The following is a 15,493-nucleotide window of genomic DNA, read 5'->3' as shown; positions in this document are numbered from 1 at the left end:
TGGGATCAGGCGACAACATATCACAATCCACTTCTGCCATTGTACGATGGAGGTAGGGGGTGGTTCCTGTGCACATCAGTCTTTGCTGATATCCAATGTCTGTTTCTAAGAAGACTGAGCAATAGTTAAAAGGAACTCAGATGCACGAATTTCAGGTTCCCTTTGAAAACATGGGAAAGCAAAAAGGGCTGCCAAATGGAAGAGCTCTAAGATCAGGAGAGAAAAGAATTTTAGAATCAAACTTCTAAAGGGAGTTAAAACCATGGGGAGGAAAAAAATTCCAAGCTATAAAAACAGTTCAATGGTATCTTTTAAACGGAATGGTTTTACAGTCGGGACTATAAATTGGTACAAGTCATATCCACATGACTTGCAATCTTCTCATTCTTGGTGCTGGACATGGATAGCAGCACTCCACAGTGCATCAATTACAAGGTTCATCACTGTGTAACAGACACATACCTGATCCCTAAAACTGGACATAGGATGTAGATTTACCTTTTGCACATCTAATAATTTTGTAAAATGACCAAAAAACTTGTTTAGCTGGAACACAGGACTATAGATAGGAGCCTGCACCCAAACAGAACAAGCTTGAACACTAGTTCCCTAATATTAGTGGAGCTGCTCCTCAATAGCAAAAAATTAGACCCTCTCAAACTACATTTATTCAGTTCTCCTAAGTTTCTTAAGAAGGGTATTTCATTTACTTAAAGGATTCCACAAGGATGCGAAAAATCAATATTTCAGCCCCTCTGGCCTGCCTAAAGATTAGTTAAATAAAATACCCTTGTAAAACTCTTTAAAAGAATTATTGGAGTAATTAAGTTTTGGGGGCATACTCCTATTTCCTCATTGTCAGTACGTGAATGGACATAAGTTCGGCATCATCATCTTAGCTCCTACTGGGTATTTATCTTCAACATAAATCCAGCACACAGAGTTGGCAGCCTCTTCTGGAGGGAACCTGCACTGAAAAGAGAAAACTGCTCTACCAGAGCTGAGAGAGAATCTTGCAGAGTGCTCTTTAAACATGCAGTATGTCCAGCTTTAACCAAACCGAATAAAGAGTCCCTACCCGCTAGAGGCAAAACTTACCTCAAACTCACTAGGTAGCTTAGATGCAAGCAAACCCTCGGGATACTGGGCTGCAACCTACACAATAGGAAAGGACACATCATAACCAGACAGTTGTGTACCTGGACCTTAGGTGAAAGAGGGAGTAAGAATAGCTTCATATTGCAACACAGACAACTAAACAGCATATTATGAGTGCAAAATATATACTTATAGAAAGTTAGGGGCCCTAGCTTTTTAATGACATGCACTTTATTACTAGCCCCTGTGGCTAGATATGTTGGACCTTCCATCTGTCGATGCCCCAAATTAGCAGTGCTTTGCCACTCATCCAGAACATCAGACTCGCATAACTTAATTTCTGAGGGTACATATAAACTGGAAAAGGAGAAAAGGATTACAGATAGCATGTGTATGTTTGGAATTCATGGCCCCACACAGTGATCCAAGCATGAGGAGCAAATGAAAGAGCCCTTTAAAAGATCTGCATCTATGCATTCGACCCACTGGCCTCAGCTGTGGCTGCAGGCCCTGCTACAAGATACAGAAAGTGCACCCAGAGTCTGGCTCAGTTACAAGAGAGAATTTCAATGGAAAGTATCTATCCAGAAGAGTAATTTACTTGGCGTGGGTTCATCTGTCCCAATCGGCAAGTCCACACATCTCTGTGAATTCAGTGAAGAGAAACTCTCCATTGTATACAAGGATTATGAAAATTCCACATTGTAGAATACCTGCAAGGATCAGAAGTCTAATTTCCCAGCTAAACAATCTAGGCCAGTGGTTTTGAGGACCTTTTCCATACCCTTACCTTCTTTTCCATATAAGCACCATCCTAACACCCCTCTCCAATCTAGCCAAAAACCCCTCTCCCACTTAGCTATATGGGAAGGACAAAGTAGTCATGCCTCCTACATCTACCTGTTCACGACCTCCAGGTTCAGAACCCCTGACCCAGACAGCTATGCTGAGAAGCCCCAATTAGCAGTCCACCACTGTATTTCAGTATGGTTGCTTAAGTGCACCCATAACATGCTAGGTACTCTCGACACTTATAGGAAGATGGCGAGCTCTTTAGCGCATGAACTATCTGTAAAATTGCAGCTGCTGTGAAGGGGGATAGTTCAAGACATAAGCAGCAAAAGAGATAGTAGTAGATTAGGGGGAGTGAGATCACACTGGACATATAAATACACACATTTAAATAACCTAGAGGTGTCACCACCTTTCATAGGTTCTGATTCTGCACAAGCATCAGGATTCATAGATAATCTGTATTCTCTGCTGGGTTTTTCCAGCCTAGCTGATGCCAAAGACAGAGGAAACAACATATTTCAATCTTGTGGGAAGAGAGGCAGACCACAGGCTGGCTGACCCCACATCATCTTCCCTAATTTATCAGTAACCACCAAGTCTATTGAGAAGCAGCAGCGGTGGTGTTCCTTGAGCATCAGGCTTCAGACATGCTAATGTCTAAATGCTTATTCCTGCCCAAAGCTTAGAGACATTTCCAGATAGGAACACTTACAACTCGGATCTTTTCTTTGAGTTCTGAGCTGACTGTCCCTCCGGCTCCCTTCTGTGCAAGCATCATCTTAATATCCTTCTCCAACTTCAAGGAAAAGCCAAAAATCATACCAAGAACAAAAAGGTGAATTCCAAGACTCAAGAAAACTCATATCAAATTGTGCAATCAAGGGGGCAAATTATTACAGTAAAAGATGTGTTTATTAGTGGAAATTACATCGAGATTAGGACTGCAGTGAAACAGGATTGAATGTCAGCATCTAGCAAAGGATTTTTAAAACACACTGCACGTATAAGATGCACAACCATTAACTCTAAAACTGCTCATATACAGGCACTTGGAATGGCTAGTAGTTCTTGCCCTTCATAATCTCTGGGACTCTATTCTGTAGATCACCAATACTGATCATGGGTCTTGCTGCGATGCAGGGGTCTCCAATTAATTACTGCTTACATTTACCATTATACCACCAGTGTTGTACCACCTCATCATAAAGCAGACTGTGCACTAGCCATAAGCCAGTTTTCTGGAGCTCTTAGAGCACCTCACACACTTCCTTTCATTCTTCCTTCATCCCTAAGACTCTTGCCATGGCATTCTCCCACCTACCATCCCGTGGCATATGGGCCTTCTAGCAGTAACTAACTATACTGCAGCCTATTACAATTCTGGATCAGTTCCGTCCCACAGCCTACACTTCATTCAAACCTCCCTGCTAAACCTATCCTTTGTAATCTTTCCCATTCATGTCTATGCACCTACCCCCATGCTGCCCCCTACATACAGGGCTCTATCTCCCTCATTTGCTAAATGACCCTCTTAGGTGTGAAGTATTATTCATTTCAAATCCCTCCTTAACACATGCTGCTCCATTAGTACTTCAATGATCTAAAATAATCCACACCACCTCCCATTTGTACCATTAACCATTGTATTCATCATGGGTCAGTATTGGATTGTCTGTGCCTGATCACCTAGGTAAGCACACTGAGGTAAGGAGAGTGTGTCTTCCTTTGTCTGAATATTGCCTAGCACACAGAACTCAATAACAATGGCTGCCCTTTGGACCAAGTCCTTCCTTGGTGCTAATAAACGGTCCAGTTATATTCTACCTCAGCATAGAGCCCATCAGGACCAGAAAGGACAAAGGAAATAGTGTCTTTCAGTTATGGCATTAACTGGAAAAGCCTCCATTCTTTTTTGTCCTTGGGAAGAAGTATAGCTAGTAGTCTGAGCAAAGTACAGGGTCTCAAGGCTCCTGGTTTCTATTCCTGTCTCTATGAGATTCTATGTGATCTATGACAAGTGACTTACCCACGGTGTACCTCAGTTTCCATATGTATAAAGTGGGAATAGTCGCCATGGCTTATCTACCCTCACAGGAGGGTTATGAGGCTTAATATTAAGTGCTCTGAGATCTTTGAGTGGAAGGCACTCTATCATTAGGTAACAAGTTGATGGTCATTACAGGAAATGGCCAATGGGTGATCTGTAACATGAGTACAGATATTTTGCACACCAGAAACAGGATTTTGACAGCCCACTGGACTCCTATGCCAATATCAATTTGTTTGTTGTTGAACTAATCTGAAAACAATTTAGAAAACTCTAGCTTTGTACTGATGATATAATGTAATTGTGTCTGGGATACAGTGTTAAATGACTCTCCTTAAGGATAAGAAACCCCACAGCTCACTTCTTCAGTTACTCACTTGTTTCAGTCTCTCACCACAGTTCCCTACTTCTGCTTCCACTGGCTCTGATCCCCATTTTGGTGTTTCGAGGCTCTCTGTACATAAGACAGATCCTGGAGGGGTTGTCCTAACTGCAGGAGCTGGCAGAGAATCAGACTTGGCCTGCTCTGCTTTCTTTGGCTGAATCACCTTCTCACCTTAAGCAGAGAAGAGGTTTATACATGGCATTAAGCAGGTCACAGTTTCCCATTTCCCTGGCAGGCAGGCAATGTTGGGCTCACACCAATGTTTATCCAGCTCCACAACAAGGAGGCAACCTTTGTCATGTTAATAAAATCTATTTATAGAGTACAGACTTCAGCTTAGCTAAACTCGCCCCTCTCCATCCACCTACCCCTGAGAACACAGAGGAGAAATCATGTAATAAAGCCCCAACTCATACAGAGCCAGAACCCTCTGGCACTGGGCTGGGCACACAGCTGCTGCAGCAGCACCACCACAGCCACCCTGTGCTGAATCCTAAAGGATGGGTGCTATTGCAGCCAGTGGAGACCTAGCCCCCTTCACCTGAAACAGGGTCTGCTTGAAGAAAAAGTGACAATGTGTGCTAATCAGAACTACTTGCCCCAAATTAAATACATATACAGCCTCACCCTGTGACAGATTTTCCTGCTGTTGCTTAACTGAGGGGCTTTTCTTCAGGGTCAGCAGAGAGCCCGCCCTGGTCTGCTCAATGGCAATGATATCAGAGGCTGCGCTCAGCACTTCAATCATGGAGAAGAATCCATAGCGCATATACTGGAATGTCCGTCCAAAGCGCCTGGCGAAGGCCTTATCAAAATCTGAGAGCAAGACTGGGGACAGACTCAGCAGGTCCTTCAGCTCACTCTTCACCATAGCTGGCAGGATAGGAGGGGTCCGGCCCTGCCGGGGCAGGCTGGGGCGAGAGAAGGCATTTGTTCTTCGCATGACATTTCGCACCTTAGAACTGGACCTCTGTCTGGCAACCAAACTTGCCATCCCCCTGGTGGCTTCATCTGCAATGGCTAAAGCAGCAGAAATAAATAGTTAAGCTGTGTTGGGTAACGCTCTTCCTCTCTCCCCCTTCCCTTCTACTAGCCCCCTTCTGAGGAAACACTCCTCTTCAAAGAGCAAATTGCACTAATCAGTTATTGCTGAACTCTACCATTAATGATAGAAAGCACAGTAACTTACAGCTTTTATCCTCCCCCTGTAAGTTGGTCTGGAACAGCTTTAACATCCCAGAGAGGGCAATGTGACAGGACCATGATCTCAGCAGATCATGATCCAAGCAGAGAGGGCTGCTGAGCCTACTAAGTGCTTGAACAGGAGATCATATGAGAAAGCCCAGATATCGTAGAAGGCTGTGTTGGCGGCTCAATAGATGGCACCCTTCCCTGTGAGCCAGTACTGCAACAAAACCATACTGGACCTCTTGGTAGTGCTACAGCATAATGTGCTTTGCTGGAGCTGCAGCCTTTTGAACAAGATGTAAAACCAAGGCCCTAACCACCTGTCATTATGGCATTTTTCACAATGTTAAAAGTGTTAGCAAGAGTGTCTTGGACCAATTCCAATTTGTGCAATTGGACTCTACCTAAATTCACCTTGCAATTTCAATCAGATACAGCATTGTTCTTTCACTGCCCTACATTGATGTGCTGTTTAGCTTCAGTATTTAAAACTATTTGGTAAAGTGATCCCTGTGTATACATAGCTTGTGTCAGTTCATGGCAACTGCACATGTATTTCCCTTGTGCTCCAGCAAGTGCACCCACTCTAGACTCCCAGATCCTCACCTCTCTTGGGCAGAGACCCATCTCTCTTTCCCTCCTGACAGGGGTTTTTCCAGGCTGCAGTTCCCTAGTAAGTCAGAATGCCTAAGCAGGTCTCCATCTGCGCTTTGCCTTCTCATCAGGGGCTATAAACAGTGTAATTGCCCACAATTATAAGTTACCACACAGCCTTTTCTAAGCAAGCACATTCATTCTTAAGGTGAAAAACTATTAAAAACAATAAAAGAACCTAACCAATATGCTAATAAGCTCACTAGAGATCAACCTGAACTTAAGCAAGGGTTCTGTCGCTCTTTTGAACCCCACTATGGGTCTCTTCTGTGGTTACAACAGCTGTTTGCTCAAAACACACATTCATAGATCAGCTTTTCCTTTATACAGCTTGTGTCTTTGCGCTTGAGAGGCCATGCATACATAATCAGTCAGATAATGGCACTCTCCTAGGGCATAGAATCAAAAGGTTGGGTCCAGAGAAGGCACTCTGCATTCACCTCGTCCCAGATATTTCCTAGAAAACCCACTTAACTTTGTCCCAAAAGTTCCTTCTTGTCTGGCACATTGTTTAAGAGTCCTTTAAAACTCAACAGCGCTTCTCAGGGTATACATTGGCCAAGTCTCTCCTTCCTAGAGAAGTTGCAAACAATCCCACAATAATACAAATAAATAATACAAACTTTGCATTTATAATACAGTGGACTCCAAAGCTATTTAACCTTAATTCAATAATATCTCCAAAAGACGTTGCAGGAAATTGCCATATCTGTCACAGCTTGCACGGTGCTTTGGGAGGCTTCAAATTAAAAAGCACTATCTACATGCCTTTGAAACAAGCCAGCACCACCAGTGAGAGAGGAAGTTAATACCACCAAACCCTGAATACCCTCAGTGAGGGAGCACATAGCTAGCTTTGCAAGATCTCTCTGGACTGATGGGTTGGTATTATGGAGCTTACCAAAGAATACTAACAACATTTTTGGAGACTGAGCCATGCTCTCCCAGCATTTCCACATCACCCCTCTTATTTCTTAAAAAGAGATTTTAAAATGTCTATTCATTCTCCCCCTGGGGGTGGCTTGCCTCTTCAATTTTGCAAAATCACTCCTCCCAAAACAGTGCTGCTGATTATTTCGAAGACTCTGCTCCCAAAGGTGGGGAAACAAGAAAGAAGCAGGATCAACCCACAAAGGTTCTTTTATCAAGAAATATAAATAATAATTAGCCCCCAGATAAGGGGGCACCAGTTGCTTCTCTGGTGCCTTTTCCCTGGCTCTGTCTTCTGCCACAATCTCTGTTTACATAGAAGAGGGAGGCCTAAGTGCTATAGCATAAACCTGGGTGGTTGTCATTACAGATCCTAGGCTGGGCCCAGAACATATGTGAGATTAAGCAATTAGGAGAGAAGATGTCTGAGAGGCTCAGGAAGGAAGAGAGAAAGCGAATATAAATAGACTGGAAGAGAGGAAGAAACACTAAAGGTAAGAAACAAACATGGAGGCAAATGGAAATAATAAGGGACATGTGCAGAAGGCAAAAAAGATAATAAGAGTATGAAGCAATGGATCATGGTGCTAGTCCTTATAATGGAATCCTGCATATATAATGCTTATGTGGGTTACCCAAGGTTAAAAGTAGGCAAACCCAATGTCAGCAGCCCACTAGAGTGCCATGAAGATTCATCTTTTTAATCAATAACTTTAAACTGCAAGTCACAAAGGAGAGATACCCATCCATGGTAAATGGCCAAGATGCTCCCTAGATATCACCCTCTGTTATTTGCACCTTTATAACATTTATCTAAAGCTTTCTTAAAAAGCTGGGGTGGATTAAATACATGACCCTGAAAACTCACCGGCTGGCTAGTATACTGGGTACCTTCCCCCACATTCAAATGCTCCAAGTCCAGGGTCCACGCTCTACACCAGCCTTGTATCAAGCACATACAGACTACAAGCACAGCATGAGACTGTTCTACTGAATGCCTTTCCATGCTTGGGTGAGGGTTCCCAAGTCATTTGCTCCTCTTGCCAGGGGAGCCGCACACCCACCTTTCAGTATAACATAACCATCTCTAGAGGAGCAGATATTGATGACATCGGGCATGTCCTTCACCAGCTCCATGGTGGATCGGTAGCCCAGGGTGTGCAATGGGAGAGGTTTGCCGATCATAGACAGGTACTCCTGCTCCAGCTGCACTGGGGTCAGGCCCTCTTTGACAGCCATCAGCAGCGACCTCACCTCTTTCCTCAGCAAGTCCATGAGGCGCTCTTGGTCCGACATGTTTGCGCTGGGGGAGAAACAGAGGGAGCAGAGAGCGTGACTTCCAGCAGGGAGGACAGGCCCTGGAACCAAATCAGTGATTGATTTTTACAGCGAGCCCCAAGAGACAGGCAAGCAAGGGCACCGGAGAGGAGAGCAGGGGAAGAGAGTGGGTGGGGAGCAGGGGAGGCTGAGCCAGCACCAAGAGTGCAGCACAACAGCCCTTGCCCCTCAGTTACTGCCCCTACATCAGCCTGTCCCCGTCTTCCCAGGATTACGGCCCCTCTGCAGTTATTGCCCCCTCAGCATTACTGCCCCTCCCCCACTGAAGTCCCTGTCCCTCTCGCAGTTACTGCCCCTCCCCCACCCCCGGGGTTACTGCCGCTGCCTCTCCCTGTCCCTTCCCAACTAGCGCTCCCCCTGCTGTTACCGCCCCTCCCCCATGGCGATTACTGCCCCAAGCCCTCCTCCCTCCCATCCCCCCAGAATCGCCCCCGCCCCCACCTTCCCTCGCTCTCGGGCTGTGTCCTCACGTCGCGCCTCCTCGCCGGGTCGCTCCCTCACGCGGTGCCCACCCTGTGCGCCTGCGCGCAAACACCCCGCCCCTCTGCTCTGCCCTCCCACCCGACCCGACCATACGGCGGCGCCTGAGGAGGGACGTTCCACCAGCGAGACCATAGAGAGCGGCGGAGGGGCGCTAGAGCCACCCAGTGGTGCGAGCGAGGTACTGCGCTCAGGCCGCCCGCCCCGTGCTGGGGCTGACGCTGGGCCAGCCTTCCATAGGTCGGGACTCGGAGCTGCCCATGGGGCGGGGTCCCCCAGCACAGTGACCCCTCAGGTCCTGTGCGGGAGCAGCTAGGGCTGAGTTCCATCCCAGGTGACAGGCATCCACCGTACAGATGCACCCCCAAAGTTGTACTGAGTGGCCCCTTTGCTGAGCTCCCATCTGACCCTTTGGGCCACCCCATGCGTGTCCCACGGAGCCATGGCCTACTGTGCCATGCTAGCGATTCCCATCCTGGTAACCCATAACCATGTGAGGCACAAAGCAAAACATGAGATCGCTACGTGGGCTTCGGAGAGACCTGACAGCACTGCCAGCTAGATTCATGCAGGGCTTGGTACAATGAGAGCAATGGGGGGCCCAGGACCTTGCCACAGAATCATGATTGAGCCCTGCCCCTTCAGGCTTAAAGAAAGCAAAGGGATAGGGGGAAAGAATAGAAAGAAAATCAGCCACACCCCAACATAAACCTGCAGCCCAGCTCTACATCATGAACACACAATCTCCAATTAGCATCAACCTTAAGTCCCTACACATTCCACAGACCTACCTCATGGAAGGTTAGGAAAATTCCTACAAAGGATCATTGCTCCACAACACTGATGTTTCAACACAACAGCACAATGTAATGGCACAGTGTGTATATTATGGCACCAAAACCTAGGCTTGCACAAAATTATGCAAGCATTGAAAAATGTCAGACAAATCATTAAGACCTGGGCAGGGCCGTCCTTACCAATACGCAGCTCCGTACAGCCCCAGGAAATTTGGGGCACCAAATTGCCCCAAATTTCCTGGGGCCCTATGCAGCTGCGTGCTGCTCCAGCAGCCAGCCTGATCCCCTGGCCGGCTGAGCCACCCAGGAAAGCTGCCCCTGCTCTTGGTCTGCCCCAGCCCCACACCCACTCCACCTCTTCCCCTGAGCAACATCCCGAGGGACTGCAGCAAGGGTCGGGCACGCCCTGCACTCACTGGGTGGCGGAAAGTGGAGTGACCCAGCCCTAGCCTGCTCTGTGCTGCCGGCTCCCAGCCATGCCGCCGGTGAGTGCAGGGGTGCAGTTCCTCCCTGCCCCCCAAATCCCCAGGCTGGGAGCTAGGGGAGCAGAGGAGAGTGGGCTGGGGCCAGGTCACTCCACTTCCCACTGCCCCATGAGTGTGGGGTTAGGATATAGATATTCAGGCCTGTCGGTAAAGGCCTGTACTTTAAGAATTTAGGTGTATTCTTATCACTTGGCTAGTTAGAGGTATAAAAGAAAGAATCAAAATCACTGTCTGCCAGTGCAAGGTCCTTCTCTTACTGTGACAGTCTGAGGCCCTGTTCTTAGGTTAAGGCCTTTGGCTAAGCAACAGAGGCAGCCATAAGCTGGGAAGCGAATGGTCAGATCCTCACATTCCAAACTAGTCACATTGAAATACTGTTAGGAATACAATCCTGTCCTGATAATGCCTATCGCCTCCAGAGAAAGGGAAGTGCCTAGAAAATGTAAAAGGAAACTTAGTTTGATAGCATCCTGTCTGGCAAGAACTCACTTATCAATAGCTGGGATGTGAAATCCTCACTTCTGTATTGTTTTGTCATTATAATTCCCACTTTGCTATTGTTTGTCTGTATAATCTCTTTCTGGTTCTGTGATTGTTTCTGTCTGTTGTATAATTAATTTTGCTGGGTGTAAACTAATTAAGGTGGTGGGATATAATTGGTTACATGATCATGTTACAATATGTTAGGATTGGTTAGTTAAATTTCAGGAAAATGATTGGTTAAGGTATAGCTAAGCAGAACTCAAGTTTTACTATATAGTCTGCAGTCAATCAGGAAGTGAGTGGATGGGTGTGTGTGGGGAAAATGGGAACAGGGAATGGGGGTAAGGAAATTGGAATCATGTTTGGCTAAGGGCAGGAATGGGAACAGGGACACAGATGTAAGGCTCTGTGGTGTCAGAGCTGGGAAGGGGGACACTAAGGAAGGAAACTGGAATCATGCTTGCTGGAAGTTCACCCCAATAAACATCGAATTGTTTGCACCTTTGGACTTCGGGTATTGTTGCTCTCTGTTCATGCGAGAACGACCAGGGAAGTAAATGGGTGAAGGAATAAGCCCCCTAACAGCCTGCCATGCACTCACCGGGCTGCAGAAAGTGGCGACCCAGCCCCAACCCGCTCCGCTATGCCAGCTTGTGCTGGGGGGCAGTTTCCCCCCTGCCCCGCAAGCCTGCTCCTGCCCCTGCCCCCTGCAGAGGCCTGGGGCCAACCCCTCCCCCCCCCGGGGGTCTGCTTAGGGCACCAAAATGTCTAGGGACAGCCCTGGACCTGGGAAGAAATGAAGAGGCACTAATCAATCCCAGCTGATGTTACAAGCCTTGTGGCTGGGGGGAAGCAGTAGACGTGGTATATCTTGACTTTAGTAAGGCTTTTGATACTGTCTCACATGACCTTCTCATAAGCAAACAAGGGAAATACAATCTAGATGGTGCTACTAAAAGGTGGGTGCATAATTGGTTCCCAGAGAGTAGTTATCAGTGGTTCACAGTCATGCTGGAAGGGCATAATGAGTGGGGTCCCACAGGGATCAGTTCAGGGTCCGTTCAATATCTTCATCAATTATTTAGATAGTGGCATAGACAGTACACTTATAAATTTTGCGGACAATACCAAGTTCGGAGGGGTTGCAAGTGCTTTGGAGGATAGGATTAAAATTCAAAATGATCTGCACAAACTGGAGAAATGGTCTGAAGTAAATAGGATGAAATTCAAAACGACAAATGCAAAGTACTCCACTCAGGAAGGAACAATCAGTTGTAAAATCAAGGTAAAAAGGGAATCATTGTCATAATCCGGATTAGAATTCCTGACTCCCAGTCCTGTGTTCGGGCCAATGGTCCATTTCTCTTCCTTAGTCCATGTGTGATGCCTGTTCAGACATTTTGTTTATTTCCAAAAAGTTGTACATTTCAGTACAATTCCCAGGGACTCAGGCTACAGATGAAGGGGTTTGGAGAAAACAGGGGGGAAATGCCTGCATTTCAGTAAACGATTCCTGTCTTCGTTCTACACTGATTTTCCACAGGGCAGGAGTAAACATGCGGCACTATTCTCACATCCAAATTCCTGAGATCAACTGAGAGTTGCTCAGCTGCAAACTGCTCTTACAAAGAACCCTTGGGAAACAGCATCCAGAACACCAGACAAGAAATCAAAGGTCCAGGCTCTTATAGTCATTAAAGATTGCACTCTACTTTTGGCAAGAAGGGCCCATAGCCAAAGCAGTCTAACCAGCTTTCAGAATTACTTACTGCTGACCTGAAATTCCACTCGCAGGTCCCCGTTGGATATGGTATCCTTCTCTATTCTCTTCCCATTCCACACTGTTCTGTAATGTTGATATACCTGGTTAAACAGGCAATTTTTCTATGTATATAGTTTATAAAGCATTTGGGGATGATTAAGGACACTATATTATTTATGTATCACTGTTTTCTCCCAAATACATACTCAACTCCATTTGCTTGACAGTAGCCCCATTCATTCAACATTTCCCTGGGACCAGTCATCTGCCAGCAAATAATATGTTTCAAGATCCTAACACTACAAACTAGATCAGGGAGTAGAAAGTTCAGAGTTCAGGCATGCCTGTAATATCCTGACTTAGCGGGCTGCAAAGATTTCCAATAAAACAGGAATCCAAGAGAAAACAAAGACTGTTGCCACCCTAACTCTACTCCCTTCCTCTTTCTCCTCCTCCTTTAACAATGCACATGCCTGCTGGACAACAGCATAGCTGTGCTTCTAGATAAACTCTGGATATCAGCACTAAGTCAGCACCAACTCATCAGAAGGGAGGTTGCTGCTTCTGTGTGCCGAGGACTAGCATTGTCTTGCTGCTGAACTGATTTCTTATAACAGATTGCGCCTAACCACACTAGCCAACTCGGTTACAACCCCGCAATCTCTCTGAGGCTCACAGTGTGGCTCTCATGAGCTCTTTGCTCGAAATGTCTAAGCCTCTGTTTTTCTTGGGGTTGGGAGCTGCTCAGCTGCCATTGCAGCTATAATTGCTGGTGGGGGGAGTATAGAGGAGGGATGACAAACTTTTTGGCCAGAGGACCAAATCTAGATATGGAAATTGTATGGCGGGCCATGAATGCTCACGAAATTGTGGGTTGGGGTGCGGGAGGCGGTGAGGGCTTCGACTGCGGGTGCAGGCTCTGGCGTGGGGCTGGGGACGAAGGGTTGGGGGTGCAGGAGGATGCTCCGGGCTGGGACCGAGGGATTCAGAGGGCCAGAGGGGGATCAGGGCTGGGGCAGGGGCACAGGAGGGGGGTAGGGGTGCAGGCTCAGGGCAGCGCTTACCTCAAGCAGCTCCCAGAAGCAGCGGCATGTCCTCTCTCCAGCTCCTATGCGGAGGAGCGGCCAGGTGGCTTTGCGCGCTGCCCCATCCACAGGCACTGCCCCAGCAGCTCCCATTGGCCAGCTAATGGGAACTGCGGGGGCAGTGTGCGGAGCCCCCCTGGTTGCCCCTACGCATAGGAGGCGGAGTGGGGACATGCTGCTGCTTCCAGGAGCCGAGCGGAGCCCTGGCATGCGTAGCACAGGGCAAGCCCCTGACCCCATTCCCTGGCTGGAGCTCGAGAGCCGTATTAAAATGCCTGAAGGGCTGGATGTGGCCCCCGGGCTGTAGTTTTCCCATCTCTTCTCAAAGGGGACTCCTCCTTCTCTGTCCCCATCAGCATCTCTGTACAGTTACAGCAATGCAACATGTAGCCTACACTGTCACCTGCCAGCATCAGTGCTCCCAGAACAGCATAGAATCATAGAATATCAGGGTTGGAAGGGACCTCAGGAGGTCATCTAGTCCAACCCCCTGCTCAAAGCAGGACCGATCCCCAATTAAATCATCCCAGCCAGGGCTTTGTCAAGCCTGACCTTAAAAACTTCTAAGGAAGGAGATTCCACCACCTCCCTAGGTAACGCATTCCACTGTTTCACCACCCTCCTAGTGAAAAACTTTTTCCTAATATCCAACCTAAATCTCCCCCACTGCAACTTGAGACCATTACTCCTTGTCCTGTCATCCGCTACCACTGAGAATAGTCTAGATCCATCCTCTTTGGAACCACTTTTCAGGTAGTTGAAAGCAGCTATCAAATCCCCCCTCATTCTTCTCTTCTGTAGACTAAACAATCCCAGTTCCCTCAGCCTCTCCTCGTAAGTCATGTGTTCCAGTCCCCTAATCATTTTTGTTGCCCTCCGCTGGACTCTCTCCAATTTTTCCACATCCTTCTTGTAGTGTGGGGCCCAAAACTGGACACAGTACTCTAGATGAGGCCTCACCAATGTCGAATAGAGGGGAACGATCACGTCCCTCGATCTGCTGGCAATGCCCCTACTATACATCCCAAAATGCCATTGGCCTTCTTGGCTACAAGGGCACACTGTTGACTCATATCCAGCTTCTCGTCCACTGTAACCCCTAGGTCCTTCTCTGCAGAACTGCTGCCGAGCCATTCGGTCCCTAGTCTGTAGTGGTGCATTGGATTCTTCCGTCCTAAGTGCAGGACTCTGCACTTGTCCTTGTTGAACCTCATCAGATTTCTTTTGGCCCAATCCCCCAATTTGTCTAGGTCCCTCTGTATCCTATCCCTACCCTCCAGCATATCTACCACTCCTCCCAGTTTAGTGTCATCTGCAAACTTGCTGAGGGTGCAATCCACACCATCCTCCAGATCATTAATGCATCATTAATCATTAAAGCAGCCAGGGGCAGATCTAAACTGCTGCTCTACTTAGTGCAAACACTGCCTCCTCCCTCCCCACCTGCAAACCCAGACAGCCAAGACAGTTTGGATCCTCAGGTCCCCCATGCTACAGGTGAGGGTACATCACCTCCACCTGACCCACCCCTCCCCACTGGCTACAGGGCACCATTACTCTCTCCAATGACCCCCACCTACCCCCAGCAAGAGAGGACCCACAGCCACTTTCATAGATTCCAAGGCCAGAAGTGACCATTGCAATCATCTAGTCTGAAATCCTGGATAACACAGACCAGAAAATAATTCTTAATGCGAATCTTAATTAAACACATTGTGATGGTACACCCCATAAGACTTTTTGGAAATAAGCTTATGAATATATATAGGACATAACTGGAATATGTTTTTATGCTACATATGCCATGTAACATATCTCTGTAAAGGTTATGATCTACTGAATCTATTCATCCTATTTGTATGCATGTATCATTTTTGTATTTGAAGTTATGAATATTGGCTGTGTACTTGCTTGATTTTTAAGTAGCCTTAGTAAAGCATTTGGTCAGCTTCTTGAGAAAGGAATG

General features: G+C 47.1%; 1 protein-coding gene across 1 annotated transcript in view; it reads right to left on the bottom strand.

Annotated features, from left to right (window-relative positions):
* The window catches only part of TDRD5 (tudor domain containing 5), a 33,584-nt gene extending 20,020 nt beyond the window's left edge, over positions 1-13,564 (bottom strand). Inside the window, exons 1-7 of the mRNA XM_074962185.1 lie at positions 13,507-13,564; positions 12,457-12,526; positions 8,162-8,400; positions 4,953-5,345; positions 4,318-4,496; positions 2,606-2,689; positions 1,099-1,155 (exon numbers count right to left, since the gene is read on the bottom strand). Of these exons, the coding sequence (XP_074818286.1) occupies positions 1,099-1,155; positions 2,606-2,689; positions 4,318-4,496; positions 4,953-5,345; positions 8,162-8,393 (945 nt within the window). The 5' untranslated portion in view covers positions 8,394-8,400; positions 12,457-12,526; positions 13,507-13,564. The remainder of the gene's footprint in view (positions 1-1,098; positions 1,156-2,605; positions 2,690-4,317; positions 4,497-4,952; positions 5,346-8,161; positions 8,401-12,456; positions 12,527-13,506) is intronic.
* Between the last annotated feature and the right edge of the window lie 1,929 nt (positions 13,565-15,493).

This window comes from Natator depressus, chromosome 8 (assembly GCF_965152275.1).
Source record: "Natator depressus isolate rNatDep1 chromosome 8, rNatDep2.hap1, whole genome shotgun sequence".
NCBI classification, from domain to species: Eukaryota; Metazoa; Chordata; order Testudines; family Cheloniidae; genus Natator; species Natator depressus.
Note: the sequence above shows the minus strand (reverse complement) of the source record. Positions and strands in the feature narration are given on the sequence as shown.